Raw genomic sequence first — 26220 nt, forward strand, 5'->3', positions numbered from 1 at the left:
AATGAGAAATAGACTAACAGCACGCCAGGATACTGATCCGTGTCCTGGGGGGGTGGTTCTGCTGAAGGGCTGATGTCAAATATATTAAAAAGGCAACAAGCAGGGTAGCTCTGTTGCCTTAAAATGGGTGTGCGGTGTTCAATGGCGACATTGCGAGACACAGCACATGGCTGTTGATCCATTTACAGAATGGCGTTTTCATTGGCTGAGCCTGAGATGGGTCGGCAGAGAGCAGAAGTCAGAACGTCACTTGTTACCGCTCTCCATAAAGCCTCCCCAGTGTACCAGGGCAGATGCATATCCAGAAGGGCGGGAGTAGCAAAGAAGAGAAAGGAGGAGGAGGGGGGAGGGGGAGAGGTACAGGGAGCGAGAGAATGGATACTTGTGAACCGCAGTGGTTTGTAGGGACTCAGAAGGAAGCAGGTAGAATGAGCACCATTAAAGATAACACTCTGCCTGCCTGGCTGGTGGTGGGCACTCCCGCATCATGGTTTGCATTTTGTTCTCTCCCTTGGCTCAGCTCAGATGATCTGAGTTGTCAGTTTATCTGAGTATCTGTCCGCTGCTATCCGGAGGGGCTATCATGGTTTTGCAAACAAATGTCTCAGATGTTTACTAAGCACCTGGTGTGTGTGCTAGGTTTGGAGGAGGAGGTGGTGAAGAATCAGTTTTATTTTTTCCTGAAGTCTATTTATGTATTCAAAAAATATTTATGGCAGGCCTACTATGTGTCAGATACATTAGTAGGTGCAAACGTAGAAAAGATCACGATTTATTTATGTAACCACCTGATAATTGAACATATTGGGTCATTTGCAGTTTTTTGCATTTGTAGACAATGTTACTATGGACATTCTTCTCACATGTGCCTCCCGGAGCTCATTTGCGGGAGGTCCTCTTAGATAGTGAAAATGAATGAACTGTAGCTACACACATCTGCATTTGTGAATCTTAGGAACATATTGTCAAACCGAGAAAAACAAAAACAAACATGAACAATTTGCAAAATAGTAAATACAGTTTGATTCCATTTATAAGAAACCAAAGGCATTCAGAACTAAACAATATGTTGTTTAGGAGTGCATGCATATGGATAAGACTATTATAAAGACAAGGGACTAAGACACACAAAATTAAGATAGTAAGCACCTCAGAAAGATGGAGAGGGAACGAGATGGGAGGGAGCACAGAGTATATTGTACTGTTCAAGTAACCCTCGAAGGTGCAGGTAATTTCTGTTTATTCAGTGGGAGGTAGGTAAATGGAACCTTGGCATACATTGTTAATATTATCACACATAATATATATTAAGTGTTATATTTATATTATAAATATATATATTTAATTTCTTAAATATAGTAAAAAGGAGATATGGATCATGACCTCAAGGAATTTATGGGTTTTTGAAAAAGAAATGACTTATAAGCAAATGACCTTAAGCTACAAAGTGCCTAAGAGATGTGACTCAGTGATGTTCAGTTGTTACAGTCTCGTGGTAGAGATTGATTTTTACATAGTTAGCTTCAATTTCAAGTAGAATGTGGCTATATTATAGATGAATAAAGTGCTATTAGAGTTTATAGAAATAAGATTAATAGAAGAGCTTCTTGAAAGTGGTGTCATTATAGCTGGATCTTGAAGGATGAATAAAATTGTAACATGGATAGTGATCCATGTATTTTTTAAGAGGAAGCACTATGAACAAAGATATGCAGCCACGTGAGCCTGGGACACGACTGAGGCATGACAGAGAGGCAGGGGAAGTGAAAGGTCCCGGGATGTTTGGTGTAGCGGAAAGGTAAGATGAGGGCAGACGTTCTTTTTTTAAAACATCTTCACCCAAGGATATGTTTAGTTATTTTGCAGGGGGCGGGGGGGGGTGGAGAGAAAGAAACATCGATGTGAAAGAGAAACATCCATCTCAGAGAGAAGCATCCATCGTTGCCTCCCAAATATGCCCCCCTAAGTATGTGCTCCGACTGAAGATCGAACCTGCAACTTCCGGGCGCACAGGATGACGCCCCAAGCAATGGAGCCACCTGGCCAGGGGCATAGACATTCTTTAATGTCATGCGAAGGAATTTTGTCTTTAGCAACCACTGGGTGGACCCCCATATTTCTCTTTCTCTGGTGGCAGTTTAAAGACTGGGCTGGAAAAAGGAGGGGAGGGTAGCAGTGGTGGGGCAGGTCACGAAGGTCTAGGACAGGGAGCAGCAGTGGGTATGAGAAGGAAGGGGTGAAGGGGAGAGGTGACAGAGATGGGACCTGAGTGGTAGTTGAATTTGGGATGATCGGGCGCTTTATTTAGCTCCCCTTTTCTCCTGGCTTCTTCATTGACTTCTGAATCTGTCTCACCTTGATAGACTTCCTTGGTTTACTATGGCCACATGGCAAGCAACTCATTGCAGTTTACCAATTGCAGTTTAGCCAGCTTCTTTAAAACACGAATCTGGGAAGGAGTAGCAATATTTGACCACCACAAACATTTATACCAGGGCCAATTATATAAAGGCTAAGGAGAAACATACTTTTTCTAATTAAAGTGTTAATTCATCAGGACATTGACCATTTATCTGTGATTTGATTACATCAGTGAGTTAACATGTAAAGGTACCTGATTACTACGTGTTGGTTCCTTTTCACTTAAAATACCACATCTATTAACCATTTTTTAAAAATTATTCATGGTAAAGAGGATTATTGTGTTCCAAAAACTTAAACAGAAAATACTTTCATTGTTTCAACAAAAATCAGTGTTGGAAATCTTTCTGAAGTTCTGCTGTGCTTCAGTAAGTACAATTCACTGAACATTTACATCTGACTTGGTGTTGAACTCACTTCAGGCTTTGTTTGTGATCTGTAGTTCTGTGAAGAATAGGCAAAAACTAGTCAGTGAACTACTTTAGAAATTATAAGCAGGGCTTTTGTTACTTCTGGTGTTCATTTTAGAAAAACGAAACCCCAATTGTAAGCTAGTTTTTGTTTTGTTTTGAGATTTGCTTTCCTTACCTTCTCTCTCCAGAGTGACATCCTGAAAAGTATTTTTAGTTACTTTAAAGATTTCTGTGTAACTAGAGTCCAGTATACCAATGTGCAGATAAGTTTCCTAATGAGATAAATTCAATTATGGAAGAGAGAAAAAGAGAATCTCATCTTTGTTTCTTTTTCCTGATACATTGATAATAGTTTATATTATGATGGAGGATGTCTAACCATCTTGAATTCCTCTTGAGGAAATAACACTTTACCCAGAGGTGTTTATTTTATCACTTTCTGGATGTTTGGGGATTTCATGATTACATGCCTACTGAGTTCCTTTGTCTTAGATTCTTGGAGCCTCCCGCTCAGCCTCTAATTGCTGCCTGCACTAGCTGATAACTGCCTTCGTGGGAGCAATCCGTGCTTCCCCAGGACCGAAGCCGCTCAGCCTCCACGTTGCTGTAGCGCAGCGGTGTGCTCGGACCCCAGCATGAAAAGGTGCCAGTGGCTGGACACGTCCAGAGGCTTTTGCTGAGACCCGACACTCTACAGGCAGTTGAGGGTAACTGGGAAGCTCAGGCTCGTTGTCCTAGAAGGCGCTTGTACGTCTCTCTGCCACAGCGCATGCCCAGCTTTTATCTGCCTTGAGCTTAGTAACCACCTGGCTGGTCCACACTCTGCTATAAGGCATGGTGGTGCACGCCAACTTTCAATGGCTGAAAGCGGGGTACCTTTCACGGGTCATTAACAGGAGCATGTGGGGAGCTGGTAGCACAGTCTTCTCCAGCTAGTTTGATCAAAACAATGATAATGATGGTAGCGGCAGTGCCCACGATCTACCACTCTCCCCATCCACCCCGTCCGCTGCCTCTTGGTCCCTTTGCTCCTGAACATCACCTTGGCGATGCATTGGACTGAACTATCATCAGGCATCCATGTAAAGCCAGTGCATTTTCTTTCTATTCTTGTCAATCTTTTATTTTTATTCACAGCAATCCACATACATATTGACAATCAGCAATTCTCAAACTTCTGTTTCCTGCGGGACTTCATAATATTTTTGTTTTCAACCCATTGTTTCCTTAATCCTTTTCTTTTTATGCCTCGTTTCCTTCTCTTTGATTTTTGCTCCATTTCCCAAAGTGATCCATGTATGTCAGTGTTTAGATATATCTTTTATTGCCAGTGCTTTGGTCTGTTTTTCCCCTTCAAGTAAGCTTTACAATAATAATCTTTCTTTAGAGGTATTTCTGTGTTATTGTCTTTGAAACCAGCTTTCCATTGATAATGTATAATTTTGTTTTCAAAAATAGCATATTCTTATTTGGACTGTCATGTTTTTTACTGTCCCTGAATTTAAAATTGGAAACCTCCATATGCGAATTCAGTTACGCTTGCTGTAATTATCAAAGTCTGATTCCTGTAGTGAGTATGTTCTGTTTTGCATTGAGATATTGTGGGAAATGAGGATAGAGGATGAGCAAAATAAGGCTGGAGGCAAAGGGAATCACTTGGAATGTTATGTTTTATTCAAAATAACAACTGTGTGTAACCCACGAGGAGGAACGCTGGACTCTCTGTGGCATTGGGCAGTAGGGTGACTGTTAAATCTCACAAATTAGGAAGAGTCCAGATGTTCCTCCTTCATCGAGACGCTATTGAGAGTGGTCATTACAAAGGACAGCGCAGAGGAAGTAGGGAGCTGTAATGGCCCGACCACGGGGAGCAGACTCTGACTGGTCATGGTTAGGACTTGTCTGTAATGGAAAATAGTACGTGTGCGTCGTGATAAGATGACACTGAGTGGATCATTCACTGTCAGATACTTGTATCGATGGTGAGCGCAGCCGACTGTTGGCCATCAAGGACTCTGGCTGGGCCACAGAGGGTCCCCCGCTCTTGGGCATTGCAGGTTATCAGTGTGGCAGTGTGACTCCCTCTGGTTTTTCCATTCCTGTATAGTTTCTGTGTATGTTTTTAATGTGTTTCTTTCGCTTCCTTGTGTGTTCAGTAGTCTTGAAGGCCGGTGCTCTCAGTGAATCATAGCCAACTAAGACTTGTCAAGCTACTAATAAGTGAGTTTGAATTCCAGTCACAGCTTTTCTACCCAGACTATCCTCATCAGTGCTTTCACTTGGTTATTTAGACAGGGCCATGTGGTAGGTGGGAAAAAATAATGCGAACTTGGGTTTTAAAGTAATTTAAATTCCATTCCAAGGGAAATTACACTGCTTAACTCGGTATTGAAAGAAGATGTGGGGAACTTTTCTGCGCATTAAGTCACCTCCAGAGGATAGCTGCACTTGGCAAGGCAGTGGGCTTGGCGCAGGCAGTGTATTTCTCATTCAATCAGGATTGCCTTTTGGGCTTCAAGTGACTTAATGATCATCTGTTCTTATGACGACTGATTCAGAGCCTGGTGAGAACAAAGAACTTCGCGTGGCAGCGGGTGCCAGGAGTTGAGGAGAGCAGCCCAGTCTGTTTAGCAGAAGAGGCTCTAAGTGACAGAGGGGTGGTCTGAAGCCTGGGGTCCACTGGTGACCCAGTGTCCTGAGCTCAGACACAAGTCATGCAGCTCTTACGCTCTTCCAGGAACGGCAGGTTCCCGTGGTGATATGGTATTGCATTAACTTCAAGGTGCGTATTTTTTCACCATTTCACATCTCTGAAATTGGAATCGGTCTTACAGCTGATGGCCTGACATAGTTTGTTAATGGTTTTCCTCATTGGTACATAACATAATGGTGCATCTTACTACTCACAGAGTGTGCCTTCCACTTGATGAACAGTGGTAATAATAATGATTTCACTACTATTTATTAAGCTCCCTATGTGCCAGCAGCCATTCCAAGGGCTCCATGTATTATCATTAAACATTCACAATTCAGATGGTTTATAGCTTTCTGGTCAATTCTGGTCCTTTATTTCTGGGGTCTTCCTAATCAAAACTAATTGGCTTACAGTGCAGCAATTGAGGCGCATACATAATTTACTACATTTCACCTCACATAGAAATACTAATGCCCTGATGTTTTCAAATGTGATCAAGTGGGAACACAGAAGGCATTCACGGAACCAGAGAAAACAGCCTTGTGTATTTTGCGGGGAGGGAGGGGGAGGGTTGGGGTGGGGCGGGACGGTTCTTTTCAATTCTGTCTCTGATCGTTCCGTGTACGAGCGCCTACAGATACTGTGACGTTCACGTGACCAAGTGTCAGGGCTTCATTTTCCCTCTCTTCCTCCGGCCGTTGACCGCCCTGTAGCTGACTGGTCTTTGCAGTCCGCACTGGGTGGGGTGGCACCCGTTGGGTGACGGCAGCCGACTGCAGCTAGACGAGGAGCGAGTGGACAATTCAAAGGCAGCCTGTGCCACTGCGCACCCCCCAGCTGGCCCTCCGTAACCCCCCAGCGCGCTCCGCGTGACCAATCAGAGGGTTCAGGGGCCCAGTGCCCCTCCAGAGCCGTGGAAGAGCAGCAGATTCGTGAGCCCCTAGATTGACCAGACAGGTTAGAGTGCTGCCCTGCTTTGTTGCCACCTGGATTTTGACAGAGTGACTTACAGAGAAATAACAGCCGATAGCAAAAATCATCTTTGGCTGAAAAAGGCTAAAGTGTGTCATAATTAGACACATGACATTTTTTATGTTCTACTTTATTTAGGTCACCAGGCCAAAAAAAAAAAAAAAAAAAAGCCAGTTTTTCCTTCCTTCCTCCCTCCTAGTGCCCAGCACGGTACCTTGTATATAATAGGCCCTCAATAAGGGAATGAAAGAATCTATTTCTGAAGGCCCGGGAGCATGTCACTGTGTTCTTGACCTTGCCTTTCCCTTGACCCTGCTCCCCAATCGGTCCTGTGTCTCATTCCTTCGGGGCCAAGTTTCCTACTAAGAAGGTTACTTTGACAAGCTGCGTTTTGTTGACGTGGGAGAGCAGGTGAGCATGTTGCCTTAGAATCGTGTATTGATTTCTCCCAGCCTTCCTTTCCTCATCGTCAAAGCAACGATGCTGTACTAATAGCTCCCTGGTGAGGAGGCTGAGAACTAGAGGGGAGAACGAATAGAAAGTGCTTCGGAATGCAGCTCTGTAGACGCAAGAGGTGTTCCTCTCAGGCAGCACCTTGGGGGTTTCGGGAGGGCTTGGCTTTGCTGGGAGACTATGGCTTTCGCGGTGTGGCTTTTTCCAGGCGGGCTCAGCGGGTGGCAGAGGAAAGACTTCAAGGCAGGTGGGCTCACAGCACCCGGAGACCACCCCTCCTTGGGCAGCTCCTCTTCAGCATCTCCCTCACTTACGTTTGACCCTTCTTGTATCTCCCATCTGGTTCTTTGGAGAGAAAAAAATAAATGGTGATCCTTTGGTCTTTAATACCGCGGTGTTTTTTTCCCTCTCTTCCACTTCCAACAACATGGAATGAGAACAGGACACATTTTCAAGGTTTGTAAGTCTTTTTTAAACCAAGGAAGAAACGTATTGGGGATTTTGTTCATATGCTGTGGGATAACTGTATGTCCCTGTTCTTTCGAATTCTCAGTGTTCAGTTTTGCAATGTCTGCTATTATTAGATGTCAGCACCCTCAACTTTGAAAGTCAAAGTGATCTGTATAGGTATTAAGTTGATGCCAGTTTTCTTCAATGTAAGGAGAGACGTTTTTAGAATCGATAATTAAAGTTGATATTTTCCCGCCACATCACATACAGAACAAGAAGTTTGAGCGAAACTTATGATTCCAGATTGCAGGTGCCTCCTCTTGTGGGCTGAGGGGATCTCTTTGGAGCCCTGCCTGGCCTGCCCCGGCCAAGCTCATGGCCCTCTGCAGGCCACCTGGACAGCTCTCGACCCGCTGGTCTCAGCTGCCGAGTGCAGGGTGCTCCTTTTGAACGTTTGTCTGGCTCCAGATCCTGGTCTGTGTGGGTGAATGAGCATTTGTTGTAGGAAGAAACAGAGAGGGGGTAGAAAGGATGGAGAGAGAGAAGGTCATTAAGAGAACTTTTCTTTCTTTCTTTATGTTTGTTGCATAACGACGATTGCCTTTGTTTATGAACAGTTCTGTGAAGGAGTCACAGGCTAACAAAGTCACTGATACTAAATATACTCAGTCCATAGTCGCTCGTTCTGCAAACATTGTTTTGAGCACACTCAATGTGTCGCATCAGTCGGAACCACAGGGGAAGAAAGAGTAGAGTAGAATATTTGACCTCTTGGAACTCAAATACGAAGAAATGCCTGAATGCGGGAGCGGGCATGCGGACAAGCGCCCCAACGCCGCAAGCCCCAGAGTCCCCTTCCCCAGGCGGGGCGAGTCAAGGCCTCCCACAGGAGGAGACCTTTGAGAAGGGAGCGAGGCAGTCTCGGCAGAGGGCTGGCCCGCCCTGCAGAGACGGGAAGGTGTAGGCAGTGAAAAACAAGAGGACAGCCCAAGGGGGCAAGCGCCAGAGAGGAGACCGGAAGATTCGGTGGGGACCAGACCCACACTCAGCCGTCAGCCTCCCTCCCGAGGCTGGCGCTTGTCTGTGTTTGTAAAGGCCAGCTTCTGTACTGCTTCCTTACCCAGGAGTCCCAAGAGGAGCTGGTCAGAGTGTACTTTCAGTAGGGCACATGGCAAAAGAACAGATATATTTAATCTGCTTTTACAAATGCCCTCCACTCTCCACACTCTGAACGGGCTGAGAGGCCTTCCTCATGAGCCTCTGCAGCGAGCTGGAGTTTTACCTGGTCTCCAGCTCAGGACCCTGGTCAGGACGGAGGCGGGGAGTAGCAACCATGGGTGTATTCCTGTGATGATTGATTTGAAACAGTACCAGAAGAGAGGACAAATGACCAAACTGGGTCCTTGCATGGACATCCCAGCAGTGTGCTTCGCGTACCTGGCTGTCTGTAGGGGCCGCTGGAGCAAGTCGGGGAGGGCTAACTGGGAGCATCCCTGGAGAAGGGGGTGGGACAGGGGGCAGTGGGGGTGAAGCCTTGAAGCCATGATTCCTTTTTTCTTTCACTGTCTCCTCTATTTCTGAAAATAACAGGATACATGTTGAGAGATCACAAGAAGGACTGTCCAACCTCAGAGCCTCATTTCTTGCAGCCTCTAGACTGTGTAGTCAGCCTTGGAATTCCCTCTAGTTTGACCACGTGGGTCCCCGGGCAGTGCCCAGGGACGGGGCAGGCGTGAGCGGCCACGGAAGGGTTGACGCGCTGACGGCTCCCTTGTCAGCTGCCACTGCCTGCTGGGAACAGCTCTGGCGCGAGTCCCTGACACACCCCGGCGTGGGCCCAGGCAGCGTGGGGATGCGGCGTGCACGCGTGGCCTGCTGGACTGTGAAATCCAGGCTTCTGGGGTTTCGCTCCCCAAGACATCAAGTGTGATCAGGATGATAAACACTTGCCTGCCAAAACTTCTCCTGCAAGGAATAGTCACCTGGATTTCTCCATAGCGAGGGTAACCTCACTCACGCTTGACTTTCTCTTTCATTTGGGGATTACATCAAGCAGTTGGTTAGTGTTCAGTTTTGTCTTTCACGTGGATCTCTTTTTTTCTGTCTTATTCTTCTCTTAACTTGATGGAAAAGCACAGATGATTGGAGTCTGCTATGTCCGATTCAGCCTCAGTCAGGTGATATACACCACCTAGCATAGCCCATTTAGGAAACTGAGGGCTGGAACTAGGAGAGACTACGGCGGAGGATACTGGCACTGCCTGGGGGTGGATTGGCTCCGGTGTCATGGAAAGGGAATAATGAAACGAGGCTGTCACAGAAGAGAACATTTTCAGAGACTCAGGCCAAACAAAAGAATCTTTAAGTGCGACCTATGGGAGAAGGTTAAGTTCATTGTGACAATAAACTTTTTGGATAGGAGCATGATGAGATGAAATTAAAGACTTAGGGCAGCGCTATGGAAACCTACAACAATATCCTGTGATAAATTATTTAAGGACATCACAGTAGTTCTGAGCCTCGGGATATGGGAGGAAAACTCAGCAATGGAGATCATGTTACAGAGCTTCACACTTTCATACATATTTGACGGGCATCCATAGTAAGGGCTTTATTTGTTAGATGGCTTATAAGGAGGAGAAATGCCAGACGACATCCTCAGGGAAAGAACAATGGATGGATCTGTGACTGTCCTTCCCGTTTTGCTTTCTGTGCTCAAGGATGATTGTTTAAGATACAATAAGCTCAGCTATGAGTAAAGCCCTTAGAAAAGAGAAAACATGGGTAGATTTTAGAAAGCAAGCATGTTACCTAAAAGGGCTTCCTTCTGCGAATCCTGATTTGCTAACAACATTTGGTCCTTTGACCTTGGGAAAGATATAAAATAAGAGCCACAATTTATGATTGCTATTCCCTCACTTGTGATGCTGGCCTTTATATTGATTTTAGCTTTGGCAAGTCACTGTTGAGCATTTTGCATGTCTCGCGTGTCCTGTTCGTGGGCACAGCTTGAAATTTGACCGACGTTGTTGCACTTCTGGAGACAGTAGCGGGGTGTATCGGGATCTGGAGGACACGTTTCCAAGTATGTTGCTACATGGGATGGATACAAAAGTGTTCTTGTGTATGATTATTTCATTTTTTTTACTTAGTTTGTATTATAAAATACATTGCAAAATCTTAAATAATATTCATATTTTATAAAAAGAGATTTTAAATTTTCCTATTTAAGAAGTTGTGTATGTGGTTTAGTTTGCTTTAAATTAGTTTTGTACCAAAAAAAAAAAAAAAAGCATTATTTTCAAATGAATATTTTTGGCTTGGACCTCAGATAGCAACCAGCTTTCATGACCTGATGTTTACTCTTCTTACAATTTACTCTTTAAGAAACAGGCTAGATTAGATATTATAATTTTTGTGGTCTGCTTCTCAGTGACAAGGTAAGAGGAAAGGTTTTAGGTGGTTAGGTGCAAGCACATTTCAAATAACACCATGGAGACTTTAATAGTTTTCAGGCCATATGCTGAAAATAAGATTATATAATCATATGTTCTCTTTCCAACATTTTCTAAATACTAGAGACATTTTGAGGTGCTATGTAAGAATTTTAAACAGATAAAAGTCATCATATGGAGCATCTTGAGTCAAAATTATAGAGTTATCATTTTCATGTTCCTCCTCCAACATCCTTGCTTGCTGTCTTTAACCAGGGGTCGATGCGGTTTGCAAATGAGATAGCCTCTGACTGAGCGAGGCTGGAAAAGCCCACACTGTGTCACGTCACCGCAAGGCTGGCGGGGGCTCCGGCATTTGCCACCCCACCCTGCTTGCCTGCTCACTGGTACGACTCTGGGGCTCTCCAGCTGCTTCCTGCTGAAGGGAGAGTCTATTACAGTAATCGTTTTAGTACTGATTTTTTTTTTTTAATTGAAATTGAAGCAGATGTCGTAACCATCCTTGCGGTTGTGAACTCTCTAGAAACGCTTGTGCGAATCTTGGGATTTGAGAATTTGCCATTTGGGAAATGCCACCTCTTCCCTCCTGAGCTGACCTCCCTCCCATTGTCCTCAGGGGTTAGAGACTGCGAAGCCTTGGTCTTGGGGCTGGGAAAGGGGGTAGAAGAGTGAGCAGAGGAGGGGTGGGGTATTAGGAGGGGCCTGACCTGAGCCATGAGAGGTGGGTGGGTATTTACCATGCAGATGGGAGGGACCAGGAGGCAAAACTCGGACTCTCTCAGGGTTTATGAGAAGATTCTGGAAAAATAATCCTATGTTTAATAAAATTATACTCCATGAAAGGAGAATAATATACCCTAAAATACTCTACTTTTAAAGGTAGGGAATTACCAGTTGTAGGAAAAATGGGGAGGGTCAGTTATTTTGTATGGAAACCTCTCCTTTTGGTTTTCGTACCTAACAACTCTTCCTACTTCTTTCCTTCTATCCACAGAGCTCAATTAAATTAAATGCAGTAAGTTCCCTTTGAAAATTTACCTTTAGTCTCTCTAATTAATACACCCTGTATGTCCTAAGTTCTGTTTCCTGAACATTCTATTTATGCTTTAAATAGGGAAATTATAAAGGAGATGCAGGTGGTCTTTGAGGAAACGCTATATTTATGTTCAGCAACTGAGTTTCCTTTTATTTATGTGTACACACACACACACACACACACACACGAAATAAAAAGCATTCTTGGAAGTCGGCTACAAGCCAGCTAAAGCTGTTTGCACACAGACCAAGCTCTTTGTAAAAACCAGGAACCCAGGCGGGGCTGGGCAGGGGGTGGCGGCTTCTGTGATGGGTGCACGGCCTCCGTCCTGAGTGGGTTGTAGCTGGGCTTTCGGCTGTTCAGCTTGGCCGTTCAAAGGTAACGCATGGAGGCAATTTTCCCTTGTGGCTCAGTGTCTCTACTGCTACAATAAAAGACTTCCAGTTCAGAAAACTTGAGGAAAAAATGTGAAAGGCGAATTTAAACATGAATATAAGTAAACCTCTGAGGGATTCTTGTGTGTGTTGTGCTAATTACTACAGGAGAATTTTCAACCTGGGAATGCAAGTATCAGGTTCTGGATCTCCAACCTGAACCAATGCCGTAAGACTTCCGTTCGTAGAACACTTTACATTTCACTTTGTTTTCACACAATATAAAGGTTCAATGACTACTTGTACTAGCTCACCAAATGTTTATCATCTAGAAAGTTTTACAGTGTTATATAAAGGCTTTTATCTCAAAATAAAAATTATGAGGAGTAAACATAACTTTTTAATATCATGTCATGGGAAATATTTTAAAAGTAATACTCAGGCTTAGTTTTCAGAAAGCAGTTTGTTTTCATTGAAATACTGAGGTCCCCTGTTGCCCCCAGGGGTAGGTTCCAAGACCCCCAGCAGATGCCTGAAACCACGGACCGCACCGAATCCTATTTATACTATGTTTTCCCTGTACAAACATACCAATTGCAAAGTTTAATGCCTTTTCCTTCTAAGCTAAGAACTTACCACCCTCTGTAGCTGTGACTTTTGCAGTCTGAGATGTAACCGCAAAGCTAGCATGTATTTCTTTATCCTTTTCACAATTTAATGGATGAAAGAATCGGTCTTAATGTAGGTCCTGAGTAACTACAGCATATGATTTTTCCCTTGCCTAGTTCCGTTGAGAACGTGCGCCTTTCCCCTTGACAGAAGCACTTTGTGACTCTCCTGTGGCACGTCCGAATTGCCAGCATCAGTGCTCTTGCGCGTTGGGGCCATGAGCAGGAGAAACAAGGGTGGCCGAACACAAGCACGAAGGTGCCCAGGCAGTCCATCCGGTGGCAGACACAGCTACCGGGGGACTAACCGGCAGGTGGGGCACGCAGCGTGGAGACGCGGACAGAGAAATGGTCCATGTCCCGGGCGGGAAGGCGCGGGGCCGGAAATGTGCATTGCTTGCTTCTGGAATTCTCCATGTAATGTTTTTGGACTGCAGTTGGCCACGAGTAACTGGAACCATGAAAAACAAAACTGAGCACAAGGTGGACCACTGTGACACCATTGATATGCTTTTCTGTGCATCTTTGCGTGAAGTGTTCATTGATTAACTGTTAAACTTGCGCAATTTTCTAAGGAAGTTGTTTATTCAAAGACAGTATGAAAAATGTTTGAACTTTTATTTCTGGGTTATATCTACAAGGCTTTTATTTTTTGGTATAAAGAGCAACTCTTCACATGTTCACTTGAGCACATACAGACATATTATCATCTATTCTCTCATTTAAAAAAAACAAACAAAACCCAAGAGCTACCTCATATCCACCATTGCTATCAGCTATATATGCCAAAAATATTCCCTGCAGTAGTTTTCTTAAGTCAGGTATTCTGAGTAGAACCAATATTTTTAATGAAAGTGGGAGTAGGCAAGAAATTAAGTTTTTATTCACCAGCTCAGCAGCACTGCTAGCGCATACCTCCTCGCAGAATCACAGAGATGAGGAACTTGTCTAGAACTGATGAAATAAAACTTTAAAACATCCCACTCGTATTGGGAAGGGAGGCAGAATGGGAGAAGAGGGTGACAAGTTGATAATAATGAGAATAGGAAAAGGAAAAAGGAAAGGAAATGAAGAATAAAAGAAAAAGGTGCAAGAGAAATGAAAGAGAGAAACGTGGAGACTATATTCATTCATTTGCAAGTATTGACTTCGTGCCCAGTTTGTGAGGCTCTGGAAATTTTAAACAAAATCAAACTAGTCCTTTTGCTCTTCTGATGGATAAAATTGTCATCCCACCCATTAGACTGATGGAAAAGCGGATGAAACAAAAAGTTGACCTAGAATGGAGAGAAAGGATGGACCCTAGGTACAAGCAGGGATGTACAAGGACTGGACGCCTAAAGAGGAGAGATGGAAGATTCACTTCTACTCACTCCTTCCCATGGCACCAAGCTACACCTGTCTCTCCTCTTCTGCACCTACACAGCACCTGTGTTTTGTTTCTGGCATCTTTTCTGATCCCGTTCTGGATAGTGACTCTCTGGGCACGCTGAGGACCATGCAACCATCCACCTATAAGGAAGAAATGTTTATTAGTCTTTTCCCACGTGCCAGGCATGGTGGCAGACGTGGGAATGCAGTGGTGAACGAAGCACTATCTTTGCCTTCTGAGTACTTCACAGTCTTCCTGTGCACGGGGTCAAGTAAACGGGTAAACAGTGATCCAGGGGTGATAAATGTCAGCTAAGTGTGCAGATCCCGTAAAGTTTTCGGGAGGAAGGGAAAGCCACATGGACATTTCCCTTCTTAGCGCTTCTTTTCTGAAACTTCCATCAGAATAAAACCATTTGGTAAAAACCTTTAATTTGCTTCACAGTTAAAAAAAAAAAAAATTTTTTTTTTTTCAATTTTCGTTTGATTCGAAGGTTAGCAAATTTTAGATGTCTTGGACCTGGTTTTTCCATGGTGGATTGCTTCAGGTGAGTTCCTGATTATACTTTAAAAATATGTATTAAAAATTAACCCCTCCCCCCACAGTTCATACCCATTTTTACAAGTTTAAAGTTACAAAAAGAAAACACAGGATTTTTCTGTTACGTGTTTTTGCTATCCATTTTGTACATAAATGCGTGTAGGCAGTACACTGTTTCAACTTAATGTAAAACAGATCCCCTTAAAGCAATTTAACTCGTGTGTGTGTTTAAAATCTGTGTATGTACACCAATCTAGTTCCTGATTTGAAACTCCAGTTTTATCAGACTTGGGAGGAACGGTGCCAACTCCTGATGGGCTGCACTAGGTTTCATGGAAAAGCTCTTTGGAGCAGGGGAAGTCTCGCAGGACCCGATGCTTTCTTCTACTTCATGTCTTCCATATAAACCTGATTTGGAGAAATCCATCGTTGCTGCTCTTCTCTTTGCAGAGACGTCCCAACAGGTCAGCGTTTGCGCCCTGCACTGGCCTGCCTCCGGCCCGTCGTGGCCACCCCTGCCGCCTCTTGCCGGCCTCTGTCCTGTCGTGCCCTCGCCTCCCACCTGCAGCCCTCACCGCTGCCCGGGGGTCCAGTTGTTCATTCTCAGGCTCTGCTTGGATGTCTAAAAGGCCATTCTGAATTTAACAGAACTTTGCAACAGAACCGTGTGACTTCCTCCCAACTCCCAGCAATGAACCTGTTCCTTTTCAGCCGCCTTTTTTTTTTTTTAAATTTGTACACAAGCTTAATAAAGAATTTCCTTTGGCAAAGGCAAGGAAGTTACAGGGGTGCCAGCGGCGTGTTGTCTGGTTCGGGCTTGTCATCAGTGCCGTGGGTGCCGGGAGCCTCAGCCAAGCACTCTGCCTGGCCTTGGTCTAGCGCACCAGCTTCTTGCTCCGACCGCGAGAGCCTCCGTGCCGCGTCGTGCCCGGTTGTGCGCCCTGAGCCTAGCTCTGGATCTGCGGACCTGGCTGCGGTGCTCCGAAGTCGTCCAGCCTCCTGCTGCGCCCCTGTCCTGCCTTGAGACTCAGACTCTGGGGGTTTTCCCTCTGCAGCCACAGACCAGGTGGCACTGCTTTCCTTTCTCTGAGAATTGAATGGTAACTGCAGCCTTCTAGTTCAGGCCTTGAACTTGAGCCTTGACTCCTTTCATTCCCCGAGAGCAGCCCATCAGTCAAGCTGTCGGCTGCCCTTCTCCCCACTGCTCCCGCTACCAGAAGCCAAGCCATCGTCATCTCTTGCCTGGACTGTTGCCCTGGCCACCTAACTGTTCCCTCTGCTGCCGTCCTTGTCTTGCTGTAGTCCATTCTCTACACAACCGCCAGAGTGATCCTTTCACAGTAGAAATCAGATCCGTTCTCTCCTGGGCTGAGAATCAACCCAGGGGGTTTCCGTTACTCAGAATAACGTCCAAATAGGGCTGTAAGTTCTGTATGATCTACCGGCACTCCGATGTCCTGTGCTGCGCCTCTGCTTACCTCCTCTGCTTGGACCACACTCATCTTCCTGCTGTTACCCTTCCCGCAGCACTTTTCCACCCCAGGGCCTTTGCCCTTGCTCTTTGTCCTGCCGTGAAGTTTTATCACCTAGATGTGTACATGTTCATTTGCACAGTTCCTTCAGGCCTCTGCCGAAATGTCACTTTCTCCTAAGAGCTTTCCTGAGCACGTTGTCCTCTGTCCCTGTACCTCTTTCTTCCTTAGCATTTATTCACGTGTGACATGTTTCTGTCATCGAGTTTCATCTGTCTCCCCCTTAGAACTTAAGCTCCATTAAGGCAGATTTTTTTTTTCCACTGCTCTGTCCCCAGCACTGGCCTGAGGCATTGACGTGTGGCTAGGACCAGCATTTTCTTGTTCAAAGTCCAGTGCTCCTTCCATGATTCTGTGTGGCCTTCCATAGGTTTTCATTTCCTTAAACTCAGATTTCCTTAAACAAGATTGCATCTTGTATTTCTTTTGTCCATTCCGCCCCGCCCCAGGGCAGGGGACCCTGCCGTGTGCTCAGCGAGGACTAGTGCCTAGTCCTCGTGCCTAGTGACTGCCGTGGCTGGACTGAGTGACGTCCTGTGCTCGCTGTGGTCTGTCATCCCAGGATAGAAACTCAGTCAGAGTGCCCTTCACTCTTTCTGGGACTTAAAGACAGGCTGCTGTCTGTTGCCCATCAGATACACAGTGGCCTTTGGAGACCGCAGGCAGTTTCCATGCATCGCATGGTAGGAGTCCACTTCTCAGTAAATAGACTGTGTTCTGAATTTTGAACATTTCATGTAGCTGCGTAACTTGACGGTACAGGAAGGGACTGAAATGCGGAGGCCTGGTGCCGGCTGAATGTCCGACATTTTTCACAGGATGTTGGTATTGCTGTGGTTGATCACCCATGTTCTCAAGGAAAGTATGTCCTGGGTTTGTTCTTTTGCAAGAAAAAAGAGCATCCAGGTTTGGCTTGATCTTATCTTTCCAAAGGTGCTGCTAAAATGCCCCTACATTTTGTTTTGAAAATTTTGTTCCCTTGCCTATGAAGTGTCCCAGGTGACTCTGGTAATCAATCCTGATTGTCCCTCTTTGTTTATTTTCTTTCTTCTTTTTTCCCCCCACAGGTAATCTGCAATTCTTTCACCATCTGTAATGCAGAGATGCAGGAAGTTGGTGTTGGCCTGTATCCTAGGTATGGTGGATGGTGTTTCATTTACTGGAAGAAACAACTGTAATTCCTACCCAGCCCTCCAGCCTTTTGGAGGTGGTTAGAAAGTCTGTTGCAGCAGCTAGCTCAAGAGCCAATCTTGGAACCTGATTATGAATGAAAAGAAAAGGGAAAATGTTAAGTTTAAAGAAAACAAATGTTGTAACCCCACTTATATGATGTGGCAGCAATTTTCCACCGGTGTACCTCAAGAATTTTTGAAACATGCAGTATCTGACTATTCCTCAGGGTCACTGACCTCTCTTCCCTCAGAGTGTCCTCTAAAAAAATGACAACTGCCAACATAACAGTAGCCATCTGGAGTGAATGAATCAAACTTACACCTATTTTTTTTTTTGGTCAGAGCACCAAAAAATATATTTTTTGGTGTGCCACAGAATTTTAATAATTAGCTTCCATGTGTCACGAGATGAAAAAGTAGGAAATCACCGTGCTGTGGTATTATCGGAGAGGCAGATCTCAGACCTAAATTCTTGCTCTCAGGAACTGTGGGTTAGAAGTTGGGCCCTGCGGGTGCTATCAAACCATCAGGACGAGGTCCGGTTATTGCCCTCCCCGGCCCCGATCTTACTCCCTGGTCTCACCCCCTGGTCTCCTAGGCTGAAGCGTTTAGTTATTTCACCAGACTCACGGGGCTGCGACACTGGGGTTCACTGTGTCTTTTGACTTAGCCTACGCCAGCCCCATTGCCCCAGGAGGCCAGAGCACCTGCTGCCTCTGAAGTGACCTTTGTCACTGAGCTACTAGACGGTCCTTCCGCAGCCTCTCCAGTCGCTCTTGGTTGCATTTTGCTTCCATGTCATTAGGGTCCAAATACAAATAGAGTCTTTTTATAACTAATTGTGAATCTGGGAATTCCTCCTCTTCTCCCACACCTCGTAAGTGTCATAAACTACAGGCCCATTGGTATCGGGTCGGTCCTCAAAAGGCAAGTACGTAGGTGTTTCGGCATCGGCACGTGGGCTCTGAGTTCAGACTACCTGGTTCAAGTTCAGTCACCAGCTACGAGTTGTGTGTCCCTGGGCGAGTCATTTAAGGTCCATGTCATCAGTTTCTTTATCAGTAAATGATCCTCATAAGATTATCATGATGATTAAATTTGACAAACGTGCTCAACTGCTAGGAAGTGCTTCCTACATAGTCAATGCTCACTCCCAGCTATTCTCATTATTCTCAAATATGGAGGCAGCTTAAATCCATTCCCTTTCCCACATAGTAAAAAATGCACCTGCAAGGTGATACAGTCACTGGGCCATGGCCCAGAATGCACGAGGATCTAGTTAGCAGGTAGCCTTAGCTTTGCATTTAAGAGGAAGTGCTCCTAATTATTCTTCATCGAAGCTGTGGGTATTCCAGCGGAGGTGGGCGCCCCTCCAGGGGTGCTCAGCAAATGAGGGCCCCGTGCGAAAGGTCAGGGGCGTGCTGGCTGCATGATTGCTGCTGCATCCCATTATCTCTCAGCGATTCTTTCTTTACAAGATGGGAAAGTTTCTTTTCCCGCTTCCTGTTGGGTTTTATTGCCTGGTCTCTAATGAGACAACTACCTCCTCCCCACCTCAACCCTAAAAGGGAATCAAAAAATGTCTCTAGTCACAAACTTCCCAGTTCGCCTCCACCTTGGGGAGCGTTTCAGTTCCTATGAAGTGTGCTCATGACATGCCCATGAATGCCCCGCGGGCTCGGCCCCTGGTGCACTGTGAGCCTTGCCTGCCCCCCGCTGCCCCGCTCAAGTGTCTCTTGCCCGCTGCATTCATTAAATTTAGATGTTTGACTCTCTCTGCTGAGCCATGATGGTCTTCCTCTTTATTTTTTTTCTTTCCTCTAGTATGTCTTTGCTCAATCACAGCTGTGACCCCAACTGTTCCATTGTGTTCAACGGGCCGCACCTCCTACTGCGTGCTGTCCGCGACATCGAGGCCGGAGAGGAGGTAAGGAACCCGTGGTCCCCTCCTTTCCCATCAAAGACCCTCTCAGTGTGGCCCGTCCCTAAAACCAGTGGTGCCTGAGGGACAGCTTTTCATTGTCCTTCTGCCAGAGAGAAACCATGTAATACCTCAACCCCGCAACCGACTTACCACTGTGACTTCTCCCAGTTTATAGAGGCACTAACTTTTTCTTAGAACCACCGTCTTTCTGGACACTGACGGCTCCTACTGTATGCGTGTGAGAGAGGGGTGTGTGGGACAGTGCACGTTGTTGGCACATAGGACAGTTCAGGGGCCTCTCACGTTCCCGAGGCTGGTCACCGCCCTCCCATGGGATGAGATTCCAGGGACTTCCTTGCTCCCAAGGCCACTAATCACATTTTGACAGTGACTCGTTTTTACCTTTTCATTAAGAAAGCAAACAAGCTTTCAGTTGTCATTGGGCCTTTGCAAACCAATGGGCGCATCTGGGCAACGGTTCCGGCAGAGGGGAGAAGGGTCGGGGCCAGGGAGCGCGACCTCCTGCAGCGCGCCGGCCTTGACCCTTCCAGGTCTGCACGCGGCCAAGCCTGCCCCTTTGAGGGGGACCTTCTCAGAAGTCCAGGGTCTCCAGACGGGCTGCCAACCTGAGCCTGCGCAGGGTCCGCACGATTGCTGCCCTGAGTTCTGGGTTACAGATACTTAAACTTCGTAGGCCCCTTTCCTTCTGCCTTCCAATTTACTGAAGTGGATATTTATTGCAAGGAAAACAGTATCATAAGATTTTATTGCATTTATGCAGCACTCAGCCAGTAAAACCTAAACTCAGAGGTACCATATTTTATGTAGACAAGGATTTGGCCTTGATAAGACTCCCTCCAAACTGATTTTGAATCGAATAAGCTGTCTCTTATACAGCCACTTACTGAATTTCCACTTTTCAAGACTAGATAGATGAGATATCTGTCAACAATTTAGGGAACAGAGATTTTTTTTTTCTGGGGCCTTACGTGAGGTCAAGGCAGGTAAGGACAGGAACTGCTACCCATTTCAGCACGTTAGTTTCAGAGCTGAGCAATGGCTGCTGCTATTGTTAATCACCATTATGACGTGATGAAGAGAGTGTTGTTTTAGTAAATTGAAAAAAACACATGTTACTTGATAAGCAAACAAAAAACACTATTAGAAATGATTGCAATTTTCAGAAACAACAAAGGAATTTTCTTACATCTTGTCTTCCAGGCTTGGTTTTCATTTAGTTACAAACATCCCTTGTCTTTTGGTGCTTATTTCACTTGTTCACGCCCTTCTCTTTCCCTGCGTGGAGTGAGGGGCAAACTCTCCTGTCACCTGACACAAAATGGATCTGCCCAGCGTCACTCCCTGCAGCCGCTGCTCTTCTCCATGGTGGCACTTGTCAAAGCAGCTTCTCACCAAAGAGGACTCTCCCCAGAGTCCTTCTTAGACAGACGGGCCCAGGAAATATTTTCCCATCCCATTGCACATCTTGGTGCATGACGCTTTCTCTGCTCGTGCGAAATGTGTGAACATTGTGATGTTACCTGAAGACCTAACCCTTGAAGTGGGCTCCTGGGCCCAGGAGGACCTTGAGACGCCCCCGAAGTGTGCCTTCTCACCTATGACTTTCACCATCCGAGCCAGGGCGTAGATACTGTATTTGAAAGGGTCCAAGGAAGTCCGTCTAAGAGCCTCCATCAGCGATTGCATCCTGACATTAAATTCTGCCTATTTGGAAATCTTTCTTTTTGTTTTTAAAATTTATTTATTTTCAGAGAGAGGGGAAAGGAGGGAGAAGGAGAGAAAGAGAAATATCACTATGTGAGAGAAACATCAGTTGGTTGCCTCTTACATGCCCCTAACCAGGGTCCCAGCCCTGCCCTCACCCCCAACTGGGAACTGAACAGGTGGCCTTTGGGTTCGTGGACTCATGCTCAACCCGCTGAGCCACATCAGCCAGGGTGGAAATTTTTCCACTTTGTTTTTCAGTCTAGTCATGAGTAAGACAACAGTCTCCTAATTGCAAAGATACCAGATCTGGTTGACCCTGAATTGCATGAGGCAGCTCTAGAATTGATTAGCATTTAGGAGCAGTCTGGCCACATCATCTGCTGTCCATCTGATTGCCAGGATTGTTTCGGCTTCTCTGATTACCAATGATCATGGAATTTATTAACCAAACCTTAGTAATACTGGACGTATAACAGCTCTTGGTATGTCACTGTCCAGTGAATGAAAGGTAAGGTGTAAAAGTATCTCGCGTTTATGATCCCAGTTCTTTAAAATAAATATATGTGCTCACCACATAACAAAGGTCAGAAGGTACTGCAAGAAAAATTTTACATGTGATTCTTCAGCTGGAGACTGAGTGGTATCTTCTCGCTCATGCTTTTTGGTGTGTAATAAAAATAGATTTTACTTTAGTAATTAGCAGTAATGAGCATTTGTGAAAGACAGCGAGCACAGCAGCTCCATGGCCTCTCTTCTCTCTGGCCTCTGCAGCTCACCATCTGCTACCTGGACATGCTGATGACCAGCGAGGAGCGTCGGAAGCAGCTGAGGGACCAGTACTGCTTCGACTGTGACTGTGTCCGATGCCAAACCCAGGACAAGGTACGTTGTGTGGAACCAGCTTGAAGGTAACTTACATTCCAGTGATGTTCCTGAGAACTCTGCCTTTATTTCATTGATCCGAAAGTAAATGACCTTCAGCGCATAGTAGGAAACAGAAGTAAATAAAATATATGCATAGTGCTGCATATATTTCATTTACTGGAATTTTTATCACCAGCCAAGCAATAAGAGGTTTAATCTCAGGTAAGGACCCATGGAGCTCAGAGTCTGGAGGGAACGTGGGCCTTAAACATGTCTCAATCCCAGACCTCTGGGCTAAATCAGTGTACCTCCTCTGTGTCACAGCTTCCTGTAACCTCTGCTGCCAGCTCAGACAGAGAGAGGTGGCCGGTTTCACGGCAGAAGAAAGGCCCAGGAACTCATTCTAACGATGTAGGAATCAGTGAATTTGCTTAATTTTTTTATACAAAAGAACTTTTAGAAGTAGATTAAATGGGAAACGTTAGATACACTGCTGACAGCTTCCCAAGATCCCATCTGCTTTATGTGAGACTTTTGCCCCTCGAAAGCATAGCAGGAACTGCAGGGGAGCCCCCGCCCCTCCCCCCGGCTAGCCCAAGTGTCCGGCATCAGCCAGCTTCCCAGCCACATCCTTGCTCGGGAATGGGAAGGCTTCCAGGCTTAGCGCCTCTTACGTGACACTTATGGGGAAGACCCTCAAAAATTCCTTGAACGAGTGTTTGTATTTATTAAAGTTGGGGTCGTGCTCACTTTTGGGTTATGGTTATGGTTGCAGTGTGGCTAGAACAGAGTACTAGGCAGGGCCTCCGCTGCAGACGCCGCCGCTGACGTTGGTAGGCGTGGTGTGCTTGTCCCGAGAACTGTGGAGCATCTGCAGGCCAAGACAGGGGCAGCTCCTTGCAGGTCTCACCCCTGCCCCGGAGTCCTCTGTCCTGCTCCTCAGCAGTCCCTCGCATGCACCTTTTGTCCCCATGGATGCCTGCTGCCTCCAGCCCTCACTCAGTGTGTGCAAGCTCTAGACCCGGAGAAAGAAGAGGTTTATTGCCTTTTTATTAAAGCAAAGAACAAAGGGAAACCCTCCCAGGGGTTTCCGCCTACATCTTACTGTTCAGAACTGTCTCACATGATGACTTTTAGCTGCGAAAGAGGCGACGAAGCTGCATTTTCGCCTTTTAGCCTTTGCACTAGAGGAAGACGAGGCAGAACAAGATTGTGAATGGCTTTTGGTCAGCCCATCTGCAGCATGTCCCAAGTCTACTGAGAACATTTCTTCCTTGTCTGAGCTAACAGTTTGTCCAATGCTGTATTAGGATACTACAGAAAAAGAGAACTAACGGGGTACGCACATGTATGTGCGTGTGTATGATTCCAGCCCTGTCGCCTCACTCTATATACTGTATGTGTGTGTGTGCGCATGTGCGTGCGCCCGCACTATATTCAGCCATAAAAAACAAGGAAGCCTGCCATTTGCCATGACACGGATGGACCTTGGGGGCCTTATGCTAAGGGAAGTGAGTCAGAGAAAGACAAACACTTGTATGTAATACAAGAGAATTCAGCGAGATGGTCTTAGCGATATAAATATCCTTTCTGAAACCTCTATGCTGTTGATTTGCTTTGGAGGGGGAAAAGTGAATTCAGCTTAGTGTACTCCCAAAAGATCATAAATTCTAAAGTAGTGCAGTCAAAAATAAATTTACCTCAGTTCATAGATTTTGAGTTCTCAGGCTTATTTTTCTGCTTTTCTTGGAACCTGTAAAACTCAACAGGTTTCTACATCACACACTGTTGGTTACAGGCCTTCGTGCCCATATTACTGGCCTGGTGTGTTCTCAAGCTTCCGGAAGGCAAGCAGACTTTTCATAGTGGGTGTTATTTGCATGTGTGGAGTTCGTTGTCATTTGTAATCAGCAGCAGCTTAACTTTTGGAAGAAATAAAAATGACCTCCTAACGAAGCTTTGGAAAGATTTGCCTTCTTCTGTGGCTGGCCCAGGTCAGAATCCAAGGCAACGGAAGCAGAATCCAAGGACCAAACGGGGATTGATTGTTTCCACACACTGTGGGGAGGACCTGGCGTGCTTCTTTGGGTGGCACATGTTTTATTGTTTAAAAAAAAAAAAAAAGCCATATTTACTTCCCATAACAATTTTTTTTTTCCTAGAGCCTGTCACATTCTATCCTTCTTGTAAAAGTGTCTACTGATTTACTCACAGCCCGGTTGCCTCACTGCTCGCCCTAGCTGGTCACCTGGCCTTCAGTTTCTTCCCTGTCCTTCCTCTCACCCACTGTTTTACAATGTTTTCCTAAATGCCGCTGTTTCCGTGGCAGAAGCTCTAAACAGAAGTGCTTAGCATTAGCTGTAGCCTTTGGGATAAATTTCAGACTCTTACCTCTGCATTCAGTGTCTTGCAAAGTGTTAACCCATGATCTAACTATTCAGTACCTTTGTCTCTTCTCTTGTTTATTTTCTTTTCTCCTCTTCTCTTTGCTCATCTCTTATTTTTCCACTTGTTTTATCTAATGATGCCCTTGTCCCACCCAGAAGATTCAGACGTGGCTAAGGGCCCACATGCACACACATTGACACGTCTGTGCAGCGGTGGCCAAAAGTTGTTCATATAGAAAAAAGATATTACTTAAGAGATAGATTGTAAGTAAGGATCCAAAATAAACACAAAATAATAATAATAAGAGAAATAATACAAGTGAGTAATACAGTAATAAATAAGAGAAACTGTTTCGCATACTCACTGTAAACCTACTTTTGCCCACACCTGCATAATACAACAGCAATAAATTTTATAATGATTTGTGAAATACCAGTGCCAAGAAATAAGATGAAAGCAAGTCAGTACCCAGAATGCATGCCACATGACTGTATATACAAGGAAGAAAGAAAAAATTGGCTCTAAATTTCCCAGCAGCCCAAGCTGAAAGACTGATTGCAAAGTCTGCACATGAGTCCCGCAGGCGAAGCACCGCGTGTCCCGCCACGAGGCCGGAGCGCCCCTCGGGGTGCAACTGAGCCTGAGCGGCCAACGTGCCCAGCAGGACTCCCCGGCAGTTTAAATAGCTGATTTTTATAATTTTTATAATCGCTCAACGTGGCTGCTTGATGTATTTTCAAATTATAACTTAATGAAAGAAGTAATAAAAAGGGTTAAAAAAATGTAATCTAGGTTCTCATCTCTCTGATGGTTTGCTTCACCCCAAGAATAAAACCTAGACTATCCAGAAGAAAGCAAGGACTGCCTATCTTTTGTAACCTGTCATTCATGTTATTTCTTGCAGTCTTTAAATCTTTTATTTTAATTTTTGTTAAGGTGGTCCATGTATGCGATTTGAAAAGTCAAGGTACTAAGACCCAGCTGAAAACCCATGAGCACACGTTCCTTCCGCTTCTGCCCCGGCCTCCCTCCCCCAACTGGCTCCACATTTATTCCATGTTTCCCCAAAACCCCTTAAATCGTGTCCTAGGGAAGTCTTTTTCTATTGAGTTGGTTTAGTGACTATTTTTTTTTTATGTCCAGGATTTCCAATTCGCTTTTCCCCCTGCGTCTCTGGGCTTATGTTTTATTTCCATCCATTTCTGGTTCATCGCTTCTCACTCACCGCTAATGCATGCCACTCTGTCACTTGCGTATGTTTTGAGCGTCCTGATCCCGTTCGTGTTAGGCCTCGGTCAGCCAGTGCTGCAGTTTATTTTACCGGACTGAAGTGATGTTCCGATTGTTGGTTTTTGTTGCTTATCGTCCTCAGCACTGCATTTCACTTCAGCGTTTTAGAGTTTGGAACAGCAGGGTAGTTTTTTAGCTTTTTCCTTTGCTCCTTCCTCCTTCCATGTGCACACCACCCTCGCCCAGTCACTTTGTACTTGCCTCCCCCGGCCCCTCAGGCCCCAGTTCAGAAACGGCGTTTGGAGCTGTTGCATCCCAGTGACGTGGAGGCTGTTGTGGATCCCACTGAGTAAGTGGTGGGCACCTTGGCTCTGACTCCGTTGTCTCGCCTTTCCAGGACCCCAGCTCCCTAAAAGTATTTACCTCAAGGGAACAGGTCATGAGCCCTTTATTTTTAACAGCCTTTTTAAAAAATAAACAAGGGCGCCTCACCCCATCCCCTGGCTTTAAGTTGTAAAGCTGGCGCTACTCAC

General features: G+C 45.5%; 1 protein-coding gene across 2 annotated transcripts in view; it reads left to right on the top strand.

The window, feature by feature from the left end:
• The window catches only part of SMYD3 (SET and MYND domain containing 3), a 454179-nt gene that overhangs the window by 329472 nt on the left and 98487 nt on the right, over positions 1-26220 (top strand). For both annotated transcript variants that reach the window (XM_054576680.1, XM_054576681.1), the window contains exons 6-8: positions 17449-17516; positions 19378-19480; positions 21977-22087. In XM_054576680.1, coding sequence (XP_054432655.1) covers positions 17449-17516; positions 19378-19480; positions 21977-22087 — 282 coding nt within the window. The remainder of the gene's footprint in view (positions 1-17448; positions 17517-19377; positions 19481-21976; positions 22088-26220) is intronic.

This window comes from Pteronotus mesoamericanus, unplaced genomic scaffold, assembly GCF_021234165.1.
Source record: "Pteronotus mesoamericanus isolate MK-2021 breed Mesoamerican mustached bat unplaced genomic scaffold, CSHL_Meso_final contig_347, whole genome shotgun sequence".
Classification (NCBI taxonomy): Eukaryota; Metazoa; Chordata; class Mammalia; order Chiroptera; family Mormoopidae; genus Pteronotus; species Pteronotus mesoamericanus.